This window comes from Corythoichthys intestinalis, chromosome 13, assembly GCF_030265065.1.
Source record: "Corythoichthys intestinalis isolate RoL2023-P3 chromosome 13, ASM3026506v1, whole genome shotgun sequence".
Taxonomy (NCBI): Eukaryota; Metazoa; Chordata; class Actinopteri; order Syngnathiformes; family Syngnathidae; genus Corythoichthys; species Corythoichthys intestinalis.
The window spans coordinates 10,428,697-10,453,705 of record NC_080407.1 but is presented as its reverse complement, the minus strand read 5'-3'; the positions used below and the strand labels follow the sequence as shown (position 1 = coordinate 10,453,705).

Below are 25,009 nucleotides of genomic sequence, written 5' to 3'. Positions count from 1 at the left end.
TTACGTCAGAAACTCGTTCGGTATGCGTCTGTTCTGAACCGAGTACCAAGTACCGAAACAGTTCAATACGAATACATGTACCGTTATACCCTTACTTGGCGCTGTCATAAATCGTCGTGTTTCGAGCAGGTCGTCGGACATAGAAACAAATGGCGAGTCGAATTTTCCGTCCGATGTCGAAAAACATCGTGTGTCGAAGCCAAGGGCGTAGGTTTGCATAGGGACGGTAGGGACATAACACTACCAACTTTTCAGGATGCTCAAATTGACCCCAACTTTTAAGCAACCTTATATGCATTATATAATGACTTCAGTCATACAAATAATTTACATTGTCTTTCCATATGTTGTAAGGATAGAATTGACCCTACCATTATTAAGTGAATTACTTTCATTATATTCAAACTTAAATTTACCCCTTTTCACTTGCTGAATGCGCCGGTCCATTTTCCCCCCTCAAATGCACGTGTGATTAGCTGATGACTTGACCCAACCCTGACACACTCACGCACGCTCACACTCACACAGCCTCGACAGAAATACATGTCGACAACATGCCGCCTCCTCCACCCCCCTTGAAGAGGAGGGATAATAGGTTTTTTTTCCCAGCCAGCAGCAGCAGCCACTGTAAGCAATGTAAAATGACGTCAATGTAGTGGAAGTGGGGAACACACCACAAATTTTGCTACTGAAAGTCCGACCTGCATCACAGTTAGCATAACATTAAACTGTGTGAATTTGCTAACCTGTAAAACTCGAGTAGGAAGCTGCTTAAAGAGAAGTGTCCTTTTGTTTGTTTTCTACTGTTAACAATTAAACTGTGAGAAATGTAGTGAACGCTAACCATAGAACCAGAAAAACATGTGCAAGAAGCTGCTTAGAGGGAGAATGGTGCTGCATAACCTCATATGCTGCTCACACAACACAACATGCATAAAACCTTCGTTCACCCAATCTGTGTGGTCTTATTAATGTCCCATCACGAAGAGTACATGCAGGTTATGCTGTTATATCGTCCCTACCAATGTTGAGGCCAAACTTCGTATTGATCGTATATCGAGGTACCAGTGTAAGTCATTTTGTCAGTTTTGATAAAGCTGTAATTCACCCACAACCCCACCAGGCAGCGCTGTAATTTCACTAGCTTTCAAATTGGAGTGGTGGTTGTCCACAATGCATTTCTAGACTGAATTATTGTTGTTCTTAATAAAATGTCCAACATCTGATGCAGCCTATACGCAGACTATGCAGCTGCTTAGGGCCCCTGACCACTAGGGGGCCTCCAATCTGGCAATTGTTTAATTTATATTATAGCTGAAACGAATACTCGAGCAACTCGAGTTTAAAAACTGATCTGAGAAATTTTATTGACCTCAAAGAATCGTTTAATTTTGCCAGCTCTAAGAATCACGTTTTGCCCGGACTACTTTTAATGCGGGACAACGCCCTGACGTCACGTGCTTAGAGGAAGAAGCAATAAAAACAAAACAAAAAACAAAAAAAAAAACACTGCAGCCGACAGCCGCTACAAACTATGCCGACGTTGCTAAAAACTATGCCCGCATGTATGATGCTACGATGGTAGCAGGTAGCGTCTGATGCATCTCATAGATATTGCATGTACTGTATATAGAACTAGATGCGAAATGACAGATTCGGCCGCGTCTGGGTGGCGTTAGTAAACAGCTGCCATCTTAAAGCAGTAGATTTCTCAGCGCTAATAAATATAACGTAACTGTCACTCGATCACATAACGTTAGCCCGGAGGAAGGCTACGTTCCAATTAATTATGACCACTGTCGATGCGTGGCTAACGTGTCTTACATACTGGCTTTATTTAATCTGTAAAAACATAGCGCTGTAGAGTGATGGGGGTGTAAAATAAAAGTGTTAACTGTCAATTTTAGCTCAGTAGTCATTGCTGGATAAAACGCCAAGTAGCACTGGTCCCTAATGTGCTCCAATACAGCAGGTACAGTGCCTTGCAAAAGTATTCGGCCCCCTTGAACCTTGCAACCTTTCGCCACATTTCAGGCTTCAAACATGAAGATATAAAATTTTAATTTTTTGTCAAGAATCAACAACAAGTGGGACACAATCGTGAAGTAGAACAAAATTTATTGGATAATTTAAACTTTTTTAACAAATAAAAAACTGAAAAGTGGGGCGTGCAATATTATTCGGCCCCCTTGCGTTAGTACTTTGTAGCGCCACCTTTTGCTCCAATTACAGCTGCAAGTCGCTTGGGGTATGTTTCTATCAGTTTTGCACATCGAGAGACTGACATTCTTGCCCATTCTTCCTTGCAAAACAGCTCGAGCTCAGTGAGGTTGGATGGAGAGTGTTTGTGAACAGCAGTTTCCAGCTCTTTCCACAGATTCTCGATTGGATTCAGGTCTGGACTTTGACTTGGACATTCTAACACCTGGATACGTTTATTTTTGAACCATTCCATTGTAGATTTGGCTTTATGTTTTGGATCATTGTCCTGTTGGAAGATAAATCTCCGTCCCAGTCTCAGGTCTTGTGCAGATACCAACAGGTTTTCTTCCAGAATGTTCCTGTATTTGGCTGCATCCATCTTCCCGTCAGTTTTAACCATCTTCCCTGTCCCCGCTGAAGAAAAGCAGGCTCAAACCATGATGCTGCCACCACCATGTTTGACAGTGGGGATGGTGTGTTCAGGGTGATGAGCTGTGTTGCTTTTACGCCAAACATATCGTTTTGCATTGTGGCCAAAAAGTTCAATTTTGGTTTCATCTGACCAGAGCACCTTCTTCCATATGTTTGGTGTGTCTCCCAGGTGGCTTGTGGCAAACTTTAAACGAGACTTTTTATGGATATCTTCGAGAAATGGCTTTCTTCTTGCCACTCTTCCATAAAGGCCAGATTTGTGCAGTGTACGACTGATTGTTGTCCTATGGACAGACTCTCCCACCTCAGCTGTAGATCTCTGCAGTTCATCCAGAGTGATCATGGGCCTCTTGGCTGCATCTCTGATCAGTTTTCTCCTTGTTTGAGAAGAAAGTTTGGAAGGAAGGCCGGGTCTTGGTAGATTTGCAGTGGTCTGATGCTCCTTCCATTTCAATATGATGGCTTGCACAGTGCTCCTTGAGATGTTTAAAGCTTGGGAAATCTTTTTGTATCCAAATCCGGCTTTAAACTTCTCCACAACAGTATCTCGGACCTGCCTGGTGTGTTCCTTGGTTTTCATAATGCTCTCTGCACTTTAAACAGAACCCTGAGACTATCACAGAGCAGGTGCATTTATACGGAGACTTGATTACACACAGGTGGATTCTATTTATCATCATCGGTCATTTAGGACAACATTGGATCAATCAGAGATCCTCACTGAACTTCTGGAGTGAGTTTGCTGCACTGAAAGTAAAGGGGCCGAATAATATTGCACGCCCCATTTTTCAGTTTTTTATTTGTTAAAAAAGTTTAAATTATCCAATAAATGTTGTTCCACTTCACGATTGTGTCCCACTTGTTGTTGATTCTTGACAAAAAAATTAAATTTCACATCTTTATGTTTGAAGCCTGAAATGTGGCGAAAGGTTGCAAGATTCAAGGGGGCCGAATACTTTTGCAAGGCACTGCATTTATTTTGAACACTGCAAAAACTCAAAATCCTATCAGGACTTACAGTTTAGACTAACTCAAAACTTAAATAGAAGTTAAAAATAGCTCGACACAAATGGAAATTCAATTGAAACATGTGGGAAAAACACCAAGCTTTTAAGTGCTGTGTATTATCAAGTGTAATTACATTTTTAGATAAGAAATGTTTTTTTGTTGTTGTTTTTTTGTTTTTTTTAATAAGATCTAGAAGTTTTTTGAGTGAAAGCAGTGATTTTTTTCCCCTAGTCACATCTGAGATGCAATTGTTGGCTGTTTTCAACAATGTACATCAAAAATAAAGACATTGATTGACTGAAAATGGTTCAATATTCGATGAAATGTCTTTTTTTTTTCCTCATGTATATTTTGTCCGATTACTCGATTAATCGACAGAATTTTCAGTCGATTACTCGATTACTAAACTATTCGATAGCTGCAGCCCCTAATTTATATTCCATTTTGTTTACTACAGTTTGCTTTATTTGACTTTTGTGAGTTTTGATACTTGATTACAAGCTTAAAAAAAAATTAAAATTTCTTCCTTAACTTCTTTCTTTCGTCTTTTAGAAAAAGGTTTGGTGCTATCTACTGTAAGTACTGTTAATCATTTGGGGTGAGAAGTTTGAAGTAGCAGTGCAACAAAATCTGATTAATATACAAAATATGGACGTATGGGTTGGATTGCATGTATGGGCTTCACGGTACACTGTGACGAAATGATGGGCCAAAAATATGGGCCCCTTTGCGTTATTTTGCTTAGGGCCCCCAAACGGCCTGGGCCGGCCCTGATTTGATGAAGACAGCAAAAGCAGTGACGGCGAATATAAATGTATCAACCTGTGAATAGCGTCTGAGCTCAGCTTCCCGCCAACAGTTGGCAGCGGCGCCGGCCCACTTTTGGCACCACGGCGGCGTCAGCCAGACGCCAGGCCTCGTTTGGCACCTGACTGGCGCCCCGGGAGAGGACGGCGCTCCCCGAGCAGGAAGCCCCAGCAGGGGCACCGGGGCCTGGGCCAGATCGCCTGATTTCCCCCCGGTGCCCTAGAGCTCCGTCGGTCAAACGACGCTGGCCTCGTGAGCCCTTTCCCAGGAGAAATTAATAACACACACCAACACACACCATTTCCATCACTTCAAGAGGGAACCATATTGGGTTCCATTCATTTCCCGCGGGATTACCTTATAACAATACTGAAGCATAACTTAGCTAACCTTGAATTGTATCCACTGAACCCCAAAGCAGCTTTTCCCGCGCTGTGACGCAGCTTTTTGTCCCAAATTGAACAAGCTGTTCCTAATTAGCAAGTTCTTTAGTCAGATTTTTGTCCCTAAAAAGGCGACAACAACACACACACACACAAAAAAGGGAAAAAAACACACGAAAGCTGCCAAATCACGAGTTCTCGCTTTCTTTCGATTGTTCCGTTTTCTCTAATTGTAATTCTCCAGGCACTAATTCATTGTCGGGATGCCGGCTTCACACGTATTTCCGAAAAGATGAAATATTCACACGTTGGCTACAATTGTCAGCGGAAGGAGTCCTTTTCCCAATAGGCCTACAACAGACACAGGTGGAATTGAATGGAAAAACGTCTCATCGTTCCCCAACGGAAGACTTAAAAAGGTCACAATTGCTCCATGGAACACGGCAAGGAAATCAACTTCAAAATGAGCGTCTGCTAAATTTGGGACTTTTATGTGATTGTTTAAACACACACACACAAAAAAGTGACTCATCCTCAGCTTTGCCTGCACAGTGCAGTTTACTTTCCACTCACCAGCCACTTTATTAGGCACACCTCACTCAAATATACAGAAGAAAAACTGCCTTGTATCGCACTTTCCTGCTGGAAACTCGATATTTTCCACCTTTTTCATGGCGCTCTGCGCAAACACAGAGATGACTACACACCTACACACACACACAGCAATACGCAGTCTTTTCATGCCAACAGATGACAGAGTGCGTTGAAAAAATGCCAAAATGCTGACTACTGAGGGTAGGAGCGAGCGTGCGGCTGAAAAATCTCCCATGTCAGACTGCAGAGCTGGCAGAAACCAAAGGCATTGTCGAGGACACACACACACACACCTAGGAGGCCTGCATGTTGTCAAGCCATGTGTAGGAACACACACACACAAAGTCTGTGAGGCGACGTAGCGAGACGAGCTGTCGAGGAGAGTGGAAGTGCATGGAAAGACGTGAAGAAAAGCACGAAAAGACGGGGGTGACCTCATGATGGCTGCCTATGGAACCGGATGTTTTTTTTTCCCTAAATTGTGATGAATAAGTAAGACAAGAAAGTAAACAGAGAAGCGGTGGAGAAGTGCAAAAGCACTTGAAGGAGAGCTGTTGTGGCGTGGCGCTGAAAGCAAATGAACTTTGTGATGAAGCGAATGTCAATGAAGGTCTCGTATTGCTCCCATCAAAACATGGAGGGAAAACAGACTTTCTTATTAAGATGGAGAATAAAAACAATGGTTAACTCAGAATTTTCAACAGAAAAGCTCTGTTTACATAAGGCGGTCGCTATATTTGCTTACTGACTAGCATCATAGTTTGCAATATTTACGTAAAATAAATGACAACTGACCAGTGTTTTTTGCTTTTAACTAGGGCTGTCAAAAATATCACGTTAACGGGCGTTAATTTTTTTTATTTAATCACGTTAAAATATTTGACGCAATTAACGCATGCACTGAATGACCCGCTCATGCATTGCCTAAAACAGATTACAATGACGCCGTTTATGGACATTAAAGTGCATGTGACATGAAAAAGCATGTTTATTTCATAATACACGCGGTATTTTTTGAGGAGGAGGGCGCTGTGACGTGTACGGTTGAAGGTGTCCTCTTCACTTTCCAGCCGTACTGTTGTGTATGAGGACTAAGGATTCCGCTGATTTTGCGGATTAATACGTTTATTTTTCGCATCACGCCAGCCAAACGGCTGCAGAAAAATCTTGCTGTATGAGGGAGAGGCGTGTGCGCCTTTTTGGAGTTTCAAAAGGTTCCCATTCACCGTGGATATTGGCCAAAACAAGCCCGACTACTGTGGGACCATTGAACTTACGAGGAAGTGAGTAAACATCTTGTTTTGTATTATGTCAAATACGAATACAGCGATTACAAAGTAAACACTACAAACTTTCTTTAAATAAAGGACTACTTACGTTTGATCATTGATAAGCATGTAAAAAGCTCTCCTCATGCACATTAGCTGCACGTTAGCTGCACAACAACTGCAGCCGCCCTCCTCCGGGGAACGAGCTGTAAATTGCTCTCTGCCTGGCGGTTTGCTGCTCCGCGAAGACAATCGACTACCCAGTCGTCATATCAAATAATCCGGGCTAGTTATGTGTGATTTTCCTCTTCAAAGACTTTGAAACATCACTCAGTTCGGGTTAGCATGTCAGCTAGCTGTCACGCCTCTTGGTTTGTTTACATTCTCCGAAACCGGGGAAGGGAAATGACAAATGTCCGATTTAGGTGTCGTAAAATATCGTTCGGGAGGTGCAACAGTAAAGGTGAAGTCGACAGTTTTGACCATTATGGAGTAATTTTGCCATGTCGTCCTGAATAAGTGTATTTTTATGATTTCATATTCCATTTAGCACAAGACTGTTATTTGTCATGACCATGCCATTTATTTAGCAATTGGGGAAAATACTTGGATAAAAAGAATATCCTGTAAAAATATTGAAGTAAAGAGACAGAAACAATGACATTTTTCAGCTCTCTTCGTCGCGTTTTCCTCATTGTGAGTACTTCCCCCTCGACGGGCTGACTGGTCCTTCTCAAGCCATTTATTTAGCTATTGTGGAAAAATACTTGGATAAAAAGAATATCCTGTAAAAATATTGGAGTAGAGAGACTGAAACAATGACATTTGGCGGCTCTCTTCGTCGCGTTTTCCTCGTTCTGAATAATTCCCCCTCAATGGGCTGAATAGTAAAACCGATTAGGCGAGTCTACCGCTGACATCATCCACCTGTTGGGGACGCTAAAGCCCTATAATGGTAGGCGTGGCTAACCGGCAGATTAAAAGACAAATTTCTTGTCATCTGCGCTTTGCTAAATTGTTGTATATAGTCGAATCGTCTCAAAATATGATTCTAATTCACATAATAATGCTATTAAAGACTTTTTTTCTCCTGCCGTATGCTCTTTAAGAGTGAAGAGAATGCCACTGGCCGCTTGGGGGCAGCGCCGTTCCATACTAATGTTATTCCTTCTACTAGTGGGAGAATTAGTAGTTGTGAGACGTTTATGCTGTTACATTGTGCTATTTGTGCTCCACGCATATTTCTGTAAGTTTTCTTTCTTTTAGTGGCAATTATGTGTCTCTTGTTGTATTTTGGGTAAGATATGTACAGAGATATATATGTTATAAAGTCGAGTGGACAAAGGCGTTCTTTGGACCGCGCCGTTTACTGGCATAAGCTTTGGTAACTCCTTCACAACAAACATAAGTATCATTTAGTGAAAGCACAACAAAAATAATATTCCTATCTCTCTCAAAAAAAAGAAAAATGTTTACAAAAAGAAAAGCACTTCAGTCTGTAGTAATGAGGCCCTATTCTCACACAGTTAAACAACAATGCAAAGTGAACTGGCTTGAACTGGCAACTTACTCTGACTTTGGTCACTCTATTCTTATTATTTTTATTCTCATTATTATTATTATTATATTAACTGTACTTTTGATTGAAAATTTTACAAATTTTATTAAAACGAAAACATGAAGAGGGGTTTTAATATAAAGTTACTATAACTTGTAACTATAACATTTATCTTTTAAGAACTACAAGTCTTTCTATCTGTGGATCACTTTATCAGAAAGAATGTTAATAATGCCATTTGTGGAGTTATTGTTATAATAAACAAATACAGTACTTATGTACAGTATGTTGTATGTATATATCCGTCTTGTGTCTTATCTTTCAATTCCAACAATAATTTACAGAAAAATATGGCATATTTTAGCGATGGTTTGAATTGCGATTAATTACGATTAATCAATTTTTAAGCCGTGATTAACCCGATTAAAAATTTTAATAGTTTGACAGCCCTACTTTTGACCAAAAATTGAGACTGTTTTACATCCATATCTAAAAAGAATTCAGGGATATAAGCATTTATTCACAAGCATTTTCAACGTAAAAGCTGTTTTCATAATGCGGCCGCTACATTTTCTTACTGCCTAGCATCATAGTTCGTAATATTTACGTAAAATAAATGCGAACTGCACGTTTTTCTTTTTTCTGCTTTAAATCAAGAATCGAGACTGTTTTATGTCCATATCTAGAAAGAATTCGGGGATTTAAGCATTTATTCACAAGAATTTTCAACGAAAAAAGCTCTTTGTCTCCAATTTCGATTTTCACTTGCTGAATGTGCCGGTCATGAAAATTCTCTATATACATGATCAGTTCAAATGGCTGATGTTTTTCTAAAATACAATACTGAATTTTATAGAGACGCACTGCTGCACCCTGCTGGTACGGAGGATTCAAATTCCATCCGAGAAACGAAAAACCTCAAAGCGTGATAAAACATTCATCATTTCACACAAACACCAACTTCCGACACATCAATGTCACCGTGGGCTTTCGCTTTCATATCACCCCCGCTGCTGCGCGTGTGCCAGGTAGGTGTCAGCTTTCCGTGTTGGCAAGTTGACACAGGCCCGGTCGCCTTGGCAACCGACAGCCGGGCACACGTGAAGCAACAATTATCACAGACGACCCTGAATCATCAACACGTCGGACGGCACGTGTAGCGGGCCGTGCATACATCAGCGCTTTACACGCTCACATGACAAGACTTGTCACACACAAACATGCTTCTGGCTCTCCCCATCATCTCCAGAAACATCATGTGACTGCTTCTCCCTCCTCAGTCCCACTAAAAATACTCCTCTTCCTCCCTTCACTGCTTGTTTCCTGCTCTCTCTCGCGCAGTGTGAGAGCGAGCACGGGCCCAGCAGGCAACACACACGCACGCAAGCTCACACTCACACACACAGGTCATGCAGAGGCTCGGCGCTGGCTGCTCAACACTGAGCCTGTGGCTTTTTGTCCCGCCTCCCTCTGTGTTTGCACCTCCTCACTCTTCTATTCTCATTTTTCTCACCATTACCATCACCAAGGAGTGTATTGTTGCTGTCGTATGTCCAAATAGGGTTGTTTTATTATTATTTCTTTCATTGGTTCTGTTGTTTTAAAACAAAATTTTTTTTAATGTTTTTTTTTTTTTTTTACACAGTACTAATCTATTTAACCCATTCGCTAGATGTCCAACTTACATACCTGTCAACCCGAGGCCGTCGCCAATCTTACAAATAGTGACGTATGCCCTTACAAATTGGTGACTAATCTTACAACGTCGTATATAGCGTGCAATATGGAACAAAAATAAAACACAATTTTTAAGATAATATGAATTTATTGATAATATTGTCTAGAGGTGTGCATCGGCAATGCCCTCACGATTCGATTCGATCACGATTCGGAGGGCCACGATTCGATTCAGAGGGTCACGATTCGATTCGATTCGGCAATGCATCGCGATGCAGTAAAGCCTGGGATGCATTAAAAAATTTTTACACACAGTAGCAGCCTTTCACACAGTGGAACATCTGAACTCCTGTGCAAAATCAGTAATAACAGTCACTGTATTTTAGTCACAACGACCCATCAATAAAAATATTCAAGTAAATATTAAAGAAAACGACAAAGAAAGTATATTATTATATTGTAGTGCAGCAGCATCTTTATCGCAATATCAATCCAGGGATCAGTTCAGTTGCAAACAAAACATCAACTAAATTGCAATGTAGAACAAAAGTAAAATGTAGGCCTAGCCCAACATATATGTGCAATCAACTTAGAAATGCAATCAGTAACTACCACATAACAATAAAAAAAAATGAATTAAAATGAAGTGCAGCAGCATTTTAGCAGCTGTAACAATCTGTTTCAACATGAGGAAATATCAATTTTTTGCAATCGAGAGAGCAGAGAGATAGTAGAGGTTAGAAAAAAGAGGCCTAAAAAAATCCAGCCCGACCCGACACGGCCCGCTGGTATTGAAGCCGGCTTGGAGTGACGCGAAAAGAAACAAACCGCAGCAGCCACAATTTATTTTCATTTCTTTGAGTTGGCAGAAAAAACACAAGTTTTCTTAATGTTTAAATAGTCTACATATTTTTATGATCATTATAAAAGCATTTACACAATGAAATAACGTGGGGAAAGTTTAATATAAAAATTTAAAAAAACTTGGGTTTTGCAGACACACAGAGGAGAAGATTCAAAAGGATTACATTTGTGTTGCCTTTGTGTGCATAAATAAAAGTGTTTTTCGTAACGAATCGCAAGCGCCACAGTGGAGGAGAAGAAGAAAAAGCGGGCGGCGCCACTGCGTTTATGTGCGTCCACAAGCAAATGCACAATACAGAGAGCCTGCTCTCGGTTTTATCCCTTTTTTTTTTTTTTTTTTAAATAATTTATTAGTCCGGCGCGGTGGCCAGGAACTGACCCGACCCGAACGTGAATGCTTACCATTTTGGGCCCGACTCGACCCGTTCGGGTTCGGGCACAAGATTAACCTCTAAGAGATAGGACATAACATAACAATGGCTGAAGCGGAGAAAGAGGGAGCGAGAAAGATTATTGATGCACCTAAGACATTGAAGGCAGACATCTGGAGACATTTTGGCTTCTACGAGGTTGGTGGGAAACTTGACTAGAGTTATGCAGTGTGTAAAAAATGAAACATTAAAATAATAATACAAATGGGAAAACCAAATCCGTTGCACCACCAGAATTGCGCAAAAATGCGCTGAATGGATTCGGCTTGTTGCCCGCATCGGGATGCATCGCCTCATCGATTATTGCTGACACCACTAATATTGTCACATATAACCTGATGCAAAAAAAAAAAAAAATCAATAACTTCGGCTACATCATGATTACTAAAATTTAACAGTGACTCTTGTTATAATTGTATGTAGGACTTTTGGCAATTTCTATCATGTCTTGATAGCTGCACTTCAGCTCGCAATTCAGTTTGACTTGAAGGTCGTTCGTTAGTGTGTCCAATTATAAATTAAAAAGTTCAATTGATAAAATTAACTTACCGATGCAATCTTTGAGTCAGGGAACATTTCTTTTGCTAATTCTGAGAAGTGATCAGAAATAGTTGCAGGCAAATTGTGTCCAGCAACAAATTGGCATGATGAAATCTCCGTTTTTGTCACTTTTCATTCTGCAGACTTCATCTTTATGACCAGTGTCGTCAATCATACTTTTAAAAAGTAATTAATTCCAGTTTCAAATTACTTCTCCCAAAAAGTAATTGAGTTAGTACCTCAGTTTCCTGAATGTAAGAGTAATTAGTTACTTAGCAAAGTAACTGGTGGTACCTTTGTTTTTGCTTTTTTTATTTAAGAAAAAAAAAAAAAAAAAAACAATAAAAAAACATAGTAATCTTTGCTATGTTCGGAAATCGTTTAATGTTGCGAATCAACTGTTAAAGTTGTCAAAATTGCTACCGTTTTTGCATTAGTTCCCTTCTGTCTACTTTCGACATGTTCAAGTTTTAAAACGGTTTCATCATTTAAAAATCGATTAAAGTCAAGATTTTGCTGATTTAGGAGTTTTTTCTGACAAAAAGTTACCTATATTCGCCAGGAAGGTTCACTACAACACAGCCTTTCTGAGAAGTCTGCTTCAAAATGGCGGCTGTTTATTAACGCCGCCGTCTGTCATTTCGCATGTAGTTCTATAAGCATTTGATATCTAGGCGTAGATTGTAGGCTGTCGGCTACAGTCAGGAAATATTGGAGCCACCTAGCCTAGCATCGCGTTTGCTACAGCGTCACTCTTCTCTCTCAGTGTCTCTGACTTTTCTCGCGTCATTCAACCAACGCAGTAACGCACATTGTCTCGTTGCCGAAACGGTGACAAAAACCGAACTGAGTAAAAAAAAAAAAAAACCTTATGCACGAAAAACGTATAGAGTTTAAACATACAGCGTACACATTTAAAAATCAGTGCTCACTTGTACAAATTACGCCAAAACTGTACAACTTGACAGGTATGAACTCAAATGGTCCCCAACAACTTTTAAGCAACCTTATATGCATGGATATAATGAGTTCAGTTTTATAGGTCAATTACATTGTTTTCCCATACGTTGTCAGGATAGAATTGACCTTAGCATTATTAAGTGAACTATTTTTATAATGTTCAAACCATAGACTTCATAATGGTATTGACGGGGTCAGATCGGTCATGCACTGCGCCTCGCATTCAAGTAGGGGGCCGCCTTCATCAAGTGAGCTATTCACAAACACACCACCCAGCGATCTATCGCCGGATTTCTGTTGAAAAAGTACGAAAGCTATGGGAGAATTCAATGGGAGAAATTAGCTCCTGCATTGGCATCATAGTTCGCAATATTTATGCAAACTGAATGCTAACTGCATGTTTTTTTTTTTTGCTTTGAACCAAGAATGGATATGTTTTACGTCCATATCTACAAAGAATTCGGGGATTTAAGTATTTATTCACAAGAATTTTCAACATAAAAAGCTCTTTGTGGTGATAAGACAGCGCCACAGTGGCTTAATGACTAGCAGCACATTCGATATATTTACGTAAAATAAATGCTAACTGCCTCTCTTTTTTTTTTTTTTTTGCTTTCAACCAAGAATCGAGACCGTTTTATGTTCATATCTATAAAGAATTCTGGGATTTAAGCAGTTATTCATAAGGATTTTCAAAGTAAAAAGCTCTTTGTTGTAAGGCTGCCGCCACATTGACTAACAGACTAGCATCCTTCTTCGACATAGTTACATAAAATAAATGCTAGCTGCATGTTTTTTTTGCTTTTAACCATGAATCGAGACTGTTTTACGTCCATATCTATAAAGAATTCAGGGATTTAAGCATTTGTTCACAAGAATTTTCACCGGAAAAGCTCTGTTTACATAAGGCGGCCGCTAGCTACATTTACTGACAGACTAGCATTGTACTTCAACATATTTATGTAAAATAAATGCTAACTGCAGATTTTTTTTTTTCTGCTTTTAACCAAGAATCGAGATGGTTTTACGTCCATATCTATAAAGAATTTGGGAATTTAATCATTTATTCAGAAGAATTTTCACTGGAAAAATTATGTTTACATAAGGCGACCGCTAGCTATATTCACTAACAGACTAGAATTGTACTTTGACATATTTACATAAAATATATGCTAACTGTATGTTTTTTTGCTCTTTTAACAAAGAATCGAGATGGTTTTACGTCCATATCTATAAAGAATTCAGGGATTTAAGCATTTACAGTATTCACTAGAATTTTCAACAGAAAAGCTCCGTTTACATGCTGTAAGGCGGCCGCTAGCTACATTTACTAACAGACTAGCATTGTACTTTGACATATTCACGTAAAATAAATGCAAACTGCACGTTTTTTTTTGCTTTGAACCAATAATGGAGACGGTTTTACGTCCATATCTATAAAGAATTTGGGGATTTAAGCATTTATTCACCAGAATTTTCACCTGAAAAGCTTTGTTTACATAAGGCGGCCGCTAGCTACATTTACTAACAGACTAGCATTGTACTTCAACATATTTACGTAAAATAAATGCTAACTGTACGGTTTTTTTTTTTTTTTTGCTTTTAACGAAGAATCAAGACTGTTTTACGTCCATATCTATAGAATTCGGGGATTTAAGCATTTATTCACAAGAATTTTCAACGAAAAAAAGCTCTTTGTCTGCGACTCCACTCGGTCAGCTTTGACGGCCTCGCCAACAATGCAGGCCCCCTATTTATCGGCCCCGCGCCCCGTCAATACATTATGAAGTCTATGGTTCAAACTAACATTTACCCCTTTTCACTTGCTGAATATGCTGGTCCATTTTTCCCCCCCTCACACACACAGTAAGTTTCAGTGACGGCAATGTTGTGGAGGTGGGGAACACACCACTAATTTTGCAACAAAGTCCGACCTGCATCAAAGTTAGCCTCACATTAAACTGTGTGAACTTGTTAACCTGTAAAACTCGAGTAGGAAGATGCTTAGAGAGAAGTATCCTTCTGTTTTCTACTGTTTGGTCTTAATGATGTCCCATCTCGAACAAAAAGTGCCCATGTAGGTAATGCCGATATGTCGTCCCAACCATTGATTTTGTTAAATATGCACAAAGCATTTTAATCCAATCTTGGCAGAATTTGTCATATCAGCAAAGAACTGATATTGTATAAAATGAGAATAAAATTTGCGGCGCTAACCAGATCCAAAATGAAAGCAATTCATCATTTTAATTCGCAGACGACAAAGATTTTCGCGCCCAAAGTTAGCTTCCTAGCTGGCTTTTTTTATCCCCCCTTAGAGCCTCACAAATATCCCATTTGAGTACACGGCCGCCGCACAGGAAATGATCAGTCGCAGCATCTAATTGAAGCGAGCCCAAGGGTGAAGCTAATCCCATCCTAGTTTATGACTGCGCCGGCAAACCCGCTTTGCAAACCCGACGAAAACTTGAACCGCTTTTCCAACCTGGCCCGTCAGTCAAAGCGTTAGCATTCACATCACGGCTGCGTGCTTTGAAAATGCATGACACACATACAGGTGCATCAAGGACGCGCCGTCGGTATCGGCCGCCACCAGGGAGGGCCTTGCTTTGCCCTTGATGGCGCACGTGGGAGAAAAGGTGGAAGGTCATTCATGTTACCGAGCTGAAATATTGTTTTCTCACCCAATCGATATACAATTATTCAACAGCAACGATGAAGTAATTCATGCGGCGGCACGTCAAACTCGCCCAAATCCTGGTTTTCTTGCACCCATTTTAATCCTCACCTGATCCCTCTTCTCTATTTCACTCTACTTGTAGGTTTCCCATCAGCTCTTCCTCCCCCTCGCCCGTTCTCCTCAAGCACTCGGCCACACTCCACTGGCTTCAGCAAACGGCTCCCCTGTCATATTATCTCTCACACACGCACACACACGCACGCACGCAGTGGGGCAGATGCAAGCGTCGGGAACAGACATATGTTCCTTTGAATGAATAGGCTACGCACATGCAAACGTATGGAGATAACGTGCACACACATACGCACGCGCTCAGAGTGCAAGGTTACATTAGTGGGTGAGAGAGGCCCGTCGCAGGGGGAGAAAGTTGGACGCGGCAGCTCGAAAACATCTACAGAAAAACACTTTTTTTGGTACTGAATTAATGATGAATGTCATAACATAAGCAAAGCCAGATGCGAGATGACAAACAGCTTCAAAGTGATTATATTGGATCTTAATAAAAGACACATGAGAGGGATTTTTCTTTTTTTTTTTTAACACTTTGGAGATTAATTTATCGCCTCAGTCTCAGCCTTAAGTGACTACTTAAGGACACTTCTGCACTTCTTAGGAGAACTTTTATTTCACGCCACAACATAGACTTGCTTGGGTTTATTTGCAAACGGGAGGAAGGGTAAAGCATGCTCATATAAGGAAATCAGTGGTGGAATGTAACAAAAGTACTTTGTTACTGTACTTAAGTATATTTTTTTTGTGTACAGTGGGGCAAATAAGTATTTAGTCAACCACTAATTGTGCAAGTTCTCCCACTTGAAAATATTCGAGAGGCCTGTAATTGTCAACATGGGTAAACCACAACCATGAGAGACAGAATGTGGAAAAAAAAAAACAGAAAATCACTGATTTGTATAGAATTTATTTGCATATCATGGTGGAAAATAAGTATTTGGTCAATACCAAAAGTTCATCTCAATACTTGGCAATAACTGAGGCCAAACGTTTTCTGTAACTCTTCACAAGCTTATCACACACTGTTGCTGGTATTTTGGCCCATTCTTCTATGCAGATCTCCTCTAGAGCAGTGATGTTTTGGGGCTGTCGTTGAGCAACACGGACTTTCAACTCTCTCCACAGATTTTCTATGGGGTTGAGATCTGGAGACTGGCTAGGCCACTCCAGGACCTTGAAATGCTTCTTACAAAGTCACTTTTTTGTTGCCCTGGCTGTGAGTTTGGGATCATTGTCATGCTGAAAGACCCAGCCACGTCCCATCTTCGATGCACTTGCTGATGGAAGGAGATTTTCACTCAAAATCTCTCGATACATGGCCCCATTCATTCTTTATTTTTACACAGATCAGTCGTCCTGGTCCCTTTGCAAAAAACAGCCCCAAAGCATGATGTTTCCACACCCATGCTTCACAGTGGGTATGGTGTTCTTCGGATGCAATTCAGTATTCTTTGTCCTCCAAACACGAGAACCTGTGTTTCTACCAAAAAGTTCTATTTTGGTTTCATCTGACCATAATACATTCTCCCAGTCCTCTTTTGGATCATCCAAATGCTCTCTAGCGAAACCGCAGACGGGCCTGGACGTGTACTTTCTTCAGCAGGGGGACACGTCTGGCAGTGCAGGATTTGAGTCCCTGGCGGCGCAGTGTGTTACTGATCGTAGCCTTTGTTACTGTGGTCCCAGCTCTCTGTAGGTCATTCACTCGGTCCCTCCGTGTGGTTCTGGGATTTTTGCTCACCGTTCTTGTTATCATTTTGACGCCACGGGGTGAGATCTCGCATGGAGCCCCAGATCAAGGGAGATTATCAGTGGTCTTGTATGTCTTCCATTTTCTAATAACTGCTCCCACAGTTGATTTCTTTACACCAAGCGTTTTACCTATTGCAGATTCAGTCTTCCCAGCATGGTGCAGGTCTACAATTTTGTCTCTGGTGTCCTTCGGCAGCTCTTTGGTCTTGGCCATAGTGGAGTTTGGAGTGTGACTGACTGAGGTTGTGGACAGGTGTCTTTTATACCAATAATGAGTTAAAACAGGTGCCATTAATACAAGTAACGAGTGGAGCCTCGTTAGACCTCGTTAGAAGAAGTTTAACCTCCTTGACAGACAGAAATCTTGCATGTTTGTAGGTGACCAAATACTTATTTTCCACTCTAATTTGGAAATAATTTCTTTAAAAATCAAACAATGTGATTTTCTGGTTTCTTTTCCACATTCTGTCTCTCATGGTTGAGGTTTACCCATGTTGGCAATTACAGGCTTCTCTAATCTTTTCAAGTAGGAGAACTTGCACAATTGGTGGTTGACTAAATATTTTTATTTGCCCCACTGTATATGTACTCATAGACTTCATAACCTACTGCATTGACATGACACGGGAAACGGGGCCGATTCGTTGGGGGCCTGTTTTCAAAAACTTCAAATTCAAATATTTACAAAACCAAAGCTGCTACCGACCTAAAACCAGAACAGATACCTTCCTACCTTAGCCATACATGAGTCTCCATGAGCAGCGGCATAAAAAAGTTCAAAGTCGTTCCCTAATAAAATCCCGATTAATTATTTTTTATATAACACAACTTAAAATGGCTATAAAAGTCTCGGGTTTTACACTAGATGCATACAAATCACCAAATGCAGAAATAATCACCTATATTTTCAGGATCAATAGCAAAATTTAACATTTCATAGAAGTTTTTGCCCAAAACAGCAACTTTTTATTTTTTTTTTTCAACAGCTAATAAATCACTCAATTTAACATCAGAAACTTAATACTTGAGGAAAACATGCAGAATCAATTATAAATAATATGTTAATAGACTAATAAATTCTATATACAATCACAACTTATTATAGAATAAAATAGCCCTTTATTATCAATATACATTATATACTGTTAGCGAATGAGGCTAGCGGCTGCCTGGCGTAACAGTAACTATTCTGGTGAAAATTCTTGGGAATAATTGCTTAAATCCCCGAATTCTTCATAGATATGGACGTAAAACAGTCTCGATTCCTGGTTAAAAGCAACGAAACCGCGCAGTTAGCGTTTATTTTATGCATATTGACGAAGTACAATGCTACTATGTTAGCAAATGAGGCTAGCGGCCGTCTGGTGTAAAAGGAGCTTTTCTGGCGAAAATTCTTGTGAATAAATGCTTAAATCCCTAATATCTTCATAGATATGGACGTAAAACAGACTCGATTCTTGGTTAAAAGCAAAGAAAACATGCAGTTAGCGTTTAGTTTACGTATATTGACAAAGTACAATGCTACTATGTTAGAGAATGAGGCTAGCCCGGCGTAAACAGAGCTTTTGTGGCGAAAGTTCTTGTGAATAAATGCTTAAATCCCTGAATTCTTTATAGGTGTGGACGTAAAACAGTCTCGATTCTTGGTTAAAAGTAAACTATGAGGCTCGTCAGTTACGAAAATTAGCCGCCTACATGTCCAAACAAAAGAAAATTCCTGCGAATAAATGCTTCAATCACACATGCATGGTACGAAAAATACAATATTTACCTTGAATCCTCGAACAAATCACTCCTGAGACAATCCTTCCAGTTTATATGCGGTACAGCTTTCGTCGTTAAATCCAATCGTAAGTAAATCCAAGCTTAAATCCGACATGACCGTGTGCCGTCTTTGGCTATTTTTAAATGAAGCTATTTTTAAATGAAGCTCTGCCCCCTCTGATAAGGCGTCAAATGATGAAGTGACACGTCAATAGTAATGATGTCTATGATGTACTTTACTTGAGAACAAATATGAAGTGGTACTTTTTACATTTTACAGCACGTATCTACTTTTTACTCCACTACTTTTGAAACTGTCGCCTGCGTTAAACGTTACCTTTGTTTTTTTTCCCCCTCATTGTGTATTAATACTCGGGCTGCAGCTACAGCTATCGATGATTTGAGTAATCGGAAAAGGAACATAAAAAATTAAAATACCTGAGCTGAGCCTCAAATATAAAAAAACAAAAAACAAATGATGATCTAAGTACAACAAAATAACAATTGCCTAACCTACATAGCAAAAGTCCGCTAGCTTAAATGCTACAAAATGCTAACTTTTTTTTTTTTTTTTTAACAATGCTCTTAACAAAGGGCTCAAACACATATTCCAACAAACATGGCTAAATATACCTACAAACTAAATTATGAATGCATTAGCTCAAACAAAAACATTATGTTGGTCTTAACAGGTAACAGCTGGATTCAGCCATGTGAAATAAGTCATGTCATATTCACTGTCGCCACTACAGGTCAGTGTATCCACTCAAATCAATAAAACTAAATGCAAACACTTTCAAAACAAACCATTACACCGTCACTTTAATTAAACGAATACTCGAAGCAGCAAAATTTAATTCTAATTGAATTACTCGAGTTAATCGATTAATCGTTGAAGCAGTATTGATACTTTCGTTACCATGCCTCGGGCACAACTACTGGATACCATAATTGAGTACTTGGAGGCAACAACACAGGTACAAGCAAGATTAGGCAGGTAAACAAGATATTGATAAATAAAAACCAACAGTGAAAGCAGCACGCCTTCAGATGGGTGCTGCACACTCTCTTCCAGTAGGTGGGGGTATGCACCTTATAGTTGCTTGCAATCTGCCATTAAGCTAAATTTTGGAGTTTATTTTTTTTAAACTTGTAAAGCTTCTATTTACAGTGCAGTCAATTTTATTATATTTACATTAAATAAAATTGGGCAATCAATGAACTTATCACATTTTTGCATGGGAGAAAATATTTACTTTTTATTTGTAAAGTACATTTTAATATAAGTACTTCTGTAGCACTGGGAGCCACACGCACATATAGATATTAGAATTGATTACGTCACCTCGATTCTATATTCCGTGGTCAATATTTCACTTAATCACTCAGGACAGCCAAATTCATCAACTAAAGAACTGGCCAAAAGTATTGGCGCCCCTGCAATTTTGTCATGAGCTCCATGCTCATTGCCATGCTCAACGTGGTACACGCAAGGACACAGGACAGGGGTTGAGTCAACTTTAATTCATATTAACTGACTGAAAGTGTGATTTAGTTATTGCCACCACCTGTTATGTGCCACAGGTACATAACAGGTGCTGTTAATTACACAAATTAGAGAAGCATCACATGATTTTTCAAACTGTGCCAATACTTTTGTCCGGAAAATATTACTACTGAAGCATTTGTTATTGCAATCACTTCCTGGCAGAAATTCAGCATTATCTGACAGAATTTCAGGGGTGCAAATACTTTTGGCCAGCACTGTAAACACATAACAATGTTTAATAAACATTGCAGTTACGCCCGTTTCTTCTGTTCCCGATTGTTGAAAGCATTACTCTGTAATAAAAAAATACACCGATTTAATTCTTTCATTGTCATGATTGTTAAACACAGAGGAGTAACTATTGTAGACAGACAACAATGGCAGCCAATGAGTTAAAAAAAAATTAAGTAAATCCTATTATTTTTCATGAAGGTTTAAATTCACATACAGAAACAATGTTCTTAATATGTTTCTATTACAGTTTTTCTGGCAGCTACTGGATGTGTGCACCCATCGAATAGAACTGTATTCTTTTGTGCTCACTTTGCAGGAGGATTTGCCTTCACTGCGGCAAAAAGAAAGACTGAAAGCGCAACACAAAAGGTGTCAGCCAAGTAAGAAAAGTGAATAGACTTCTCCAGTTGACTTTGCTGTTTCTTGTGTGGTCCGCTTAAAGGGTTAAAGCCCAGAGTGAACTGAATTGTAAGAAGTTGGTTTCCAAGGGAAACTGTTCGCACCGTTCCAGCTGAGGCGGAATGTACCAACTGCCTAACACTGGGAGGGGGCACCAGCTTGGTAAACGTAGCCTGTGAAGCTTTATTTCGGTAATAACACGTTAATTAACTAGTTATTACATGTAATAGCGCGAAAATATACGGCATGTTCATCAAAGTGCTGAAAAGCGATTATTCTAATTAGGCTGGATTGATATTGACATATATGTCCACCCCTTCAGGAACGTGCAGAATGCTGGGGTCCCTGGCAAGTCGGTTTGAAAAGAGCAGACAAAGGCTCTGAGTGCAGGACGCCCCTCGCCTCCCTCGCCCGATCCCACTCCGGAGTCTTTCTTGGCCGCCATGGAACAAGTCCTCGGAGTCGACCGTGTTGCTCTGACTTGTTCTTTCCGCTTCTGAGATGCACGACCGTCTGGATCCGCGAGTGGACGCCTTTTTGCGGCGAGAAGACATTGAGAGACGCGTCGTGTGAGGGAGGGAGAGAGAGAGAGAGAGCGAGAGAGAGAGAGCGAGGGGAGTGGGGAGGTTGACGCCGTTTCCTCCTCTCCTCCTCCTCCTTCTTCTTCTTCCTTTCGCCCCCTCTCCTCCTCTTTTTGGCGGAGGCAGGAATAAGCGCTTTTTGGGCTCTTTTGCGTCGCTTCTTTTCTATGTGACTGCGCCAGCACACCGGCTCACGTTGTGCTCAAGAGTTGGATCGATCGCGCGCACTTGGAGCGCCAGGGACGCACGAGAGGAAAGAAAAGTCCGTTTTTTTCTTAGGGGGGAGGTGGGGAGGGCGGAAGGGGGTCAACCGGGACTGCTTGCTACTTTTTGCGATCGCAAGAGAAGGGCTGCTTCTTTTTCTTTTCTCGGCCGCGGGGGTGTGGAGTATTAATTCTTATATGCCTGGGTTTTGAAAAACAATGGAGACGCACGTTTCGTGCCTCTTCCCGGAAATTTTGGCCATGATTTTCAGTTATCTGGACGTGAGGGACAAAGGCAGGGTGGCCCAAGTGTGTCTGGCTTGGAGGGACGCGTCCTACCACAAGTCGGTGTGGAGGGGGGTGGAGGCCAAGCTGCACCTCCGGCGGGCCAACCCCTCGCTCTTCCCCAGCCTCCAGGCCAGGGGCATCCGGAGGGTCCAGATCCTGTCCCTGCGCCGCAGCCTGAGCTACGTGATCCAGGGGATGCCCAACATCGAGTCCCTCAACCTGTCGGGCTGCTACAACTTGACCGACAACGGGCTGGGCCACGCGTTCGTGCAGGACATCCCGTCGCTGCGGGTGCTGAACCTGAGCCTGTGCAAGCAGATCACCGACTCCAGCCTGAGCCGCATCGCCCAGCACCTGAAGAACTTGGAGGTGCTGGAACTGGGCGGCTGCAGCAACATCACCAACACGGGCCTGCTGCTCATCGCCTGGGGCCTGCACCGCCTCAAGAGCCTCAACCTGAGGTCCTGCCGCCACGTCTCTGACGTGGGCATCGGGCACCTGGCCGGCATGACCCGCAACGCCGCCCAGGGCTGCCTGAGCCTGGAGTACCTGACCCTGCAGGACTGCCAGAAACTCACCGACCTGTCCCTCAAGCACATCTCCAAGGGGCTCTTCAAGCTGCGAGTGCTCAACCTCAGCTTCTGTGGCGGCATCTCCGACGCCGGTATGATCCACCTCTCGCACATGACCTCCCTGTGGAGCCTCAACCTGCGTTCCTGCGACAACATCAGCGACACGGGCGCCATGCACCTGGCCATGGGCACTCTGCGCCTGTCGGGCCTGGACGTGTCCTTCTGCGACAAGATCGGCGACCAGACGCTGGCGTACATCGCGCAGGGGCTCTACCAGCTCAAGTCGCTCTCGCTCTGCTCCTGTCACATCTCCGACGACGGCATCAACCGCATGGTGCGGCAGATGCACGAGCTGCGGACGCTCAACATCGGCCAGTGCGTGCGCATCACCGACAAGGGCCTGGAGCTCATCGCCGATCACCTGACCCAGCTGGCCGGCATCGACCTGTACGGATGTACCAAGATCACCAAGAGGGGGCTGGAGCGGATCACACAGCTGCCCTGCCTTAAAGTTCTCAACTTGGGACTCTGGCAGATGACCGAGAGCGAGAAAGTCAGGTGATCCGGCGCTCGTTCGGACCGCTCTTAACGGATCTCACATTGAGTTTTAATACCCCAGATGCAATTTCATACGGAGCCCGGCGCCAAACTTTTCTTTTTCCCCATCCCAGGTCCCGCCACAGCCTGAAAAAACAAACAAACAAAAAACATTCGGCTACCTCTTATGTGCTTGTTTTTCCGAAAAGAAAGACGGAAAAGCAGAAAATGGGAGAAAATGTGCCTAGAGGGACCGTGTGTGTCGCCCCCTCCCCCATCTTCCCCTTCCAGAATCAAACTCCCTTTTTGTTCATTTTCCCCCACTCAACTATTTGCAATCTTATGATCATCTAACTGACGCATTATGCAAAGTCAAACGCGGCTGTGTGTGCAATTTGTCTTTTCTAATCAAAACACGAAAAGTTGACACACGCCAAGCTTCAGGTATCTCAGTCCAAAGGTGGAGGCGCGGGTGGGGGTAACCTTAGTGAATGTTGCTTCAAATTGAAGTGATTTTAGATATGTTTGACCCTCTTGTAATCGATTGAAACGAATCAGGGTTCGGCGCTTTTTGTTTTTCTAAGGATGGACATGCTCTCCTCTCTCCATCCCTACCCCGGATAAAAATACCCCGAGCTCATGCTTGGAATAAGGAGCGATCGATTATTTTCCCGGCTCTCTCAGACTCTCGGGTTACGTGCCGCATCTCTGTTTTATTTTTTAATTTGGGCGACGTGTGCGTTTACTTCCATGTAATGCAATGACCTGCTTGATAAACGGATGTGCGGCCTGCTGAAACAGCTGAAGAAGAAGAAAAAAAAAAAGATGTTGTGTATATTATGTTTGTAAAGATGAATTAACAACATGCAGAATTCCAAACTTAAATTGTTTTATATTCTTACGAGCAAAAACAATTAAAGATATTTATATAATGAAGCAAAAGCGCCTTTTGTGTTGATTTCATTTACTCTCATCTGCACGTTCGGGAGGATTAGCATATTTATTTCGCCGTCCTATTATGAATCGGATCCCTCCAACCCGTCAGCGTCATCATCATCGCCATGGAGTGCGCTTGCCTTTCATTCTGAGGAGAGGGGGAAAAAATCTGTTGTGTTGTTTTATTATTTATGAGCACACTCAAAATGGATGCCTTGATTCAGCCGCATTGCCTTTGTAATTAATGAACACGAGGCACTGGAGCAGCTATCTAGATTGTTAATGGATGCACATTGTTTTTATGAAAATTTTTAAGGATTTTTTTTTTTGTCGTTGTGATTTTAGACGTGAAATTTTGGAGACACAGCGAGAACCAAAAGTGGTCTTTTGCCATATGCCGTGTGGCACTTTTTTTGCCATGTGGCAAAATGGATTTTGCCAAGTGGCATAATGGATTTCGCCATGAGGTATTTTTTTTTGCCATGTGGCAAAATGGATTTTGCCATGTGGTATTTATTTTTGCCATGTGGTATTTATTTTTGCCAAGTGGCAAAATGGATTTTGCCATGTGGCAAAATGGAATTTGCCATGTGGCAAAATGGAATTTGCCATGTGGCATAATGGATTTTGCCATTTGGTATTTATTTTTGCCATGTGGCAAAATGGAATTTGCCATGTGGCATTTTTTTTGCCATGTGGAAAAATGGAATTTGACATG

The 25,009-nt window shown here is 41.4% G+C and overlaps 2 protein-coding genes across 2 annotated transcripts in view; one reads left to right on the top strand and one right to left on the bottom strand.

Moving 5' to 3' along the window:
- The window catches only part of wnt5b (wingless-type MMTV integration site family, member 5b), a 104,525-nt gene that overhangs the window by 36,254 nt on the left and 43,262 nt on the right, over positions 1 to 25,009 (bottom strand). The gene's annotated exons all lie outside the window — the stretch shown is intronic.
- Positions 21,546 to 24,702, top strand: fbxl14b (F-box and leucine-rich repeat protein 14b). The gene has a single exon (XM_057855370.1). The coding sequence runs from the start codon at positions 22,178 to 22,180 to the stop codon at positions 23,378 to 23,380; it is 1,203 nt and encodes a 400-aa protein (XP_057711353.1). The 5' UTR covers positions 21,546 to 22,177; the 3' UTR covers positions 23,381 to 24,702.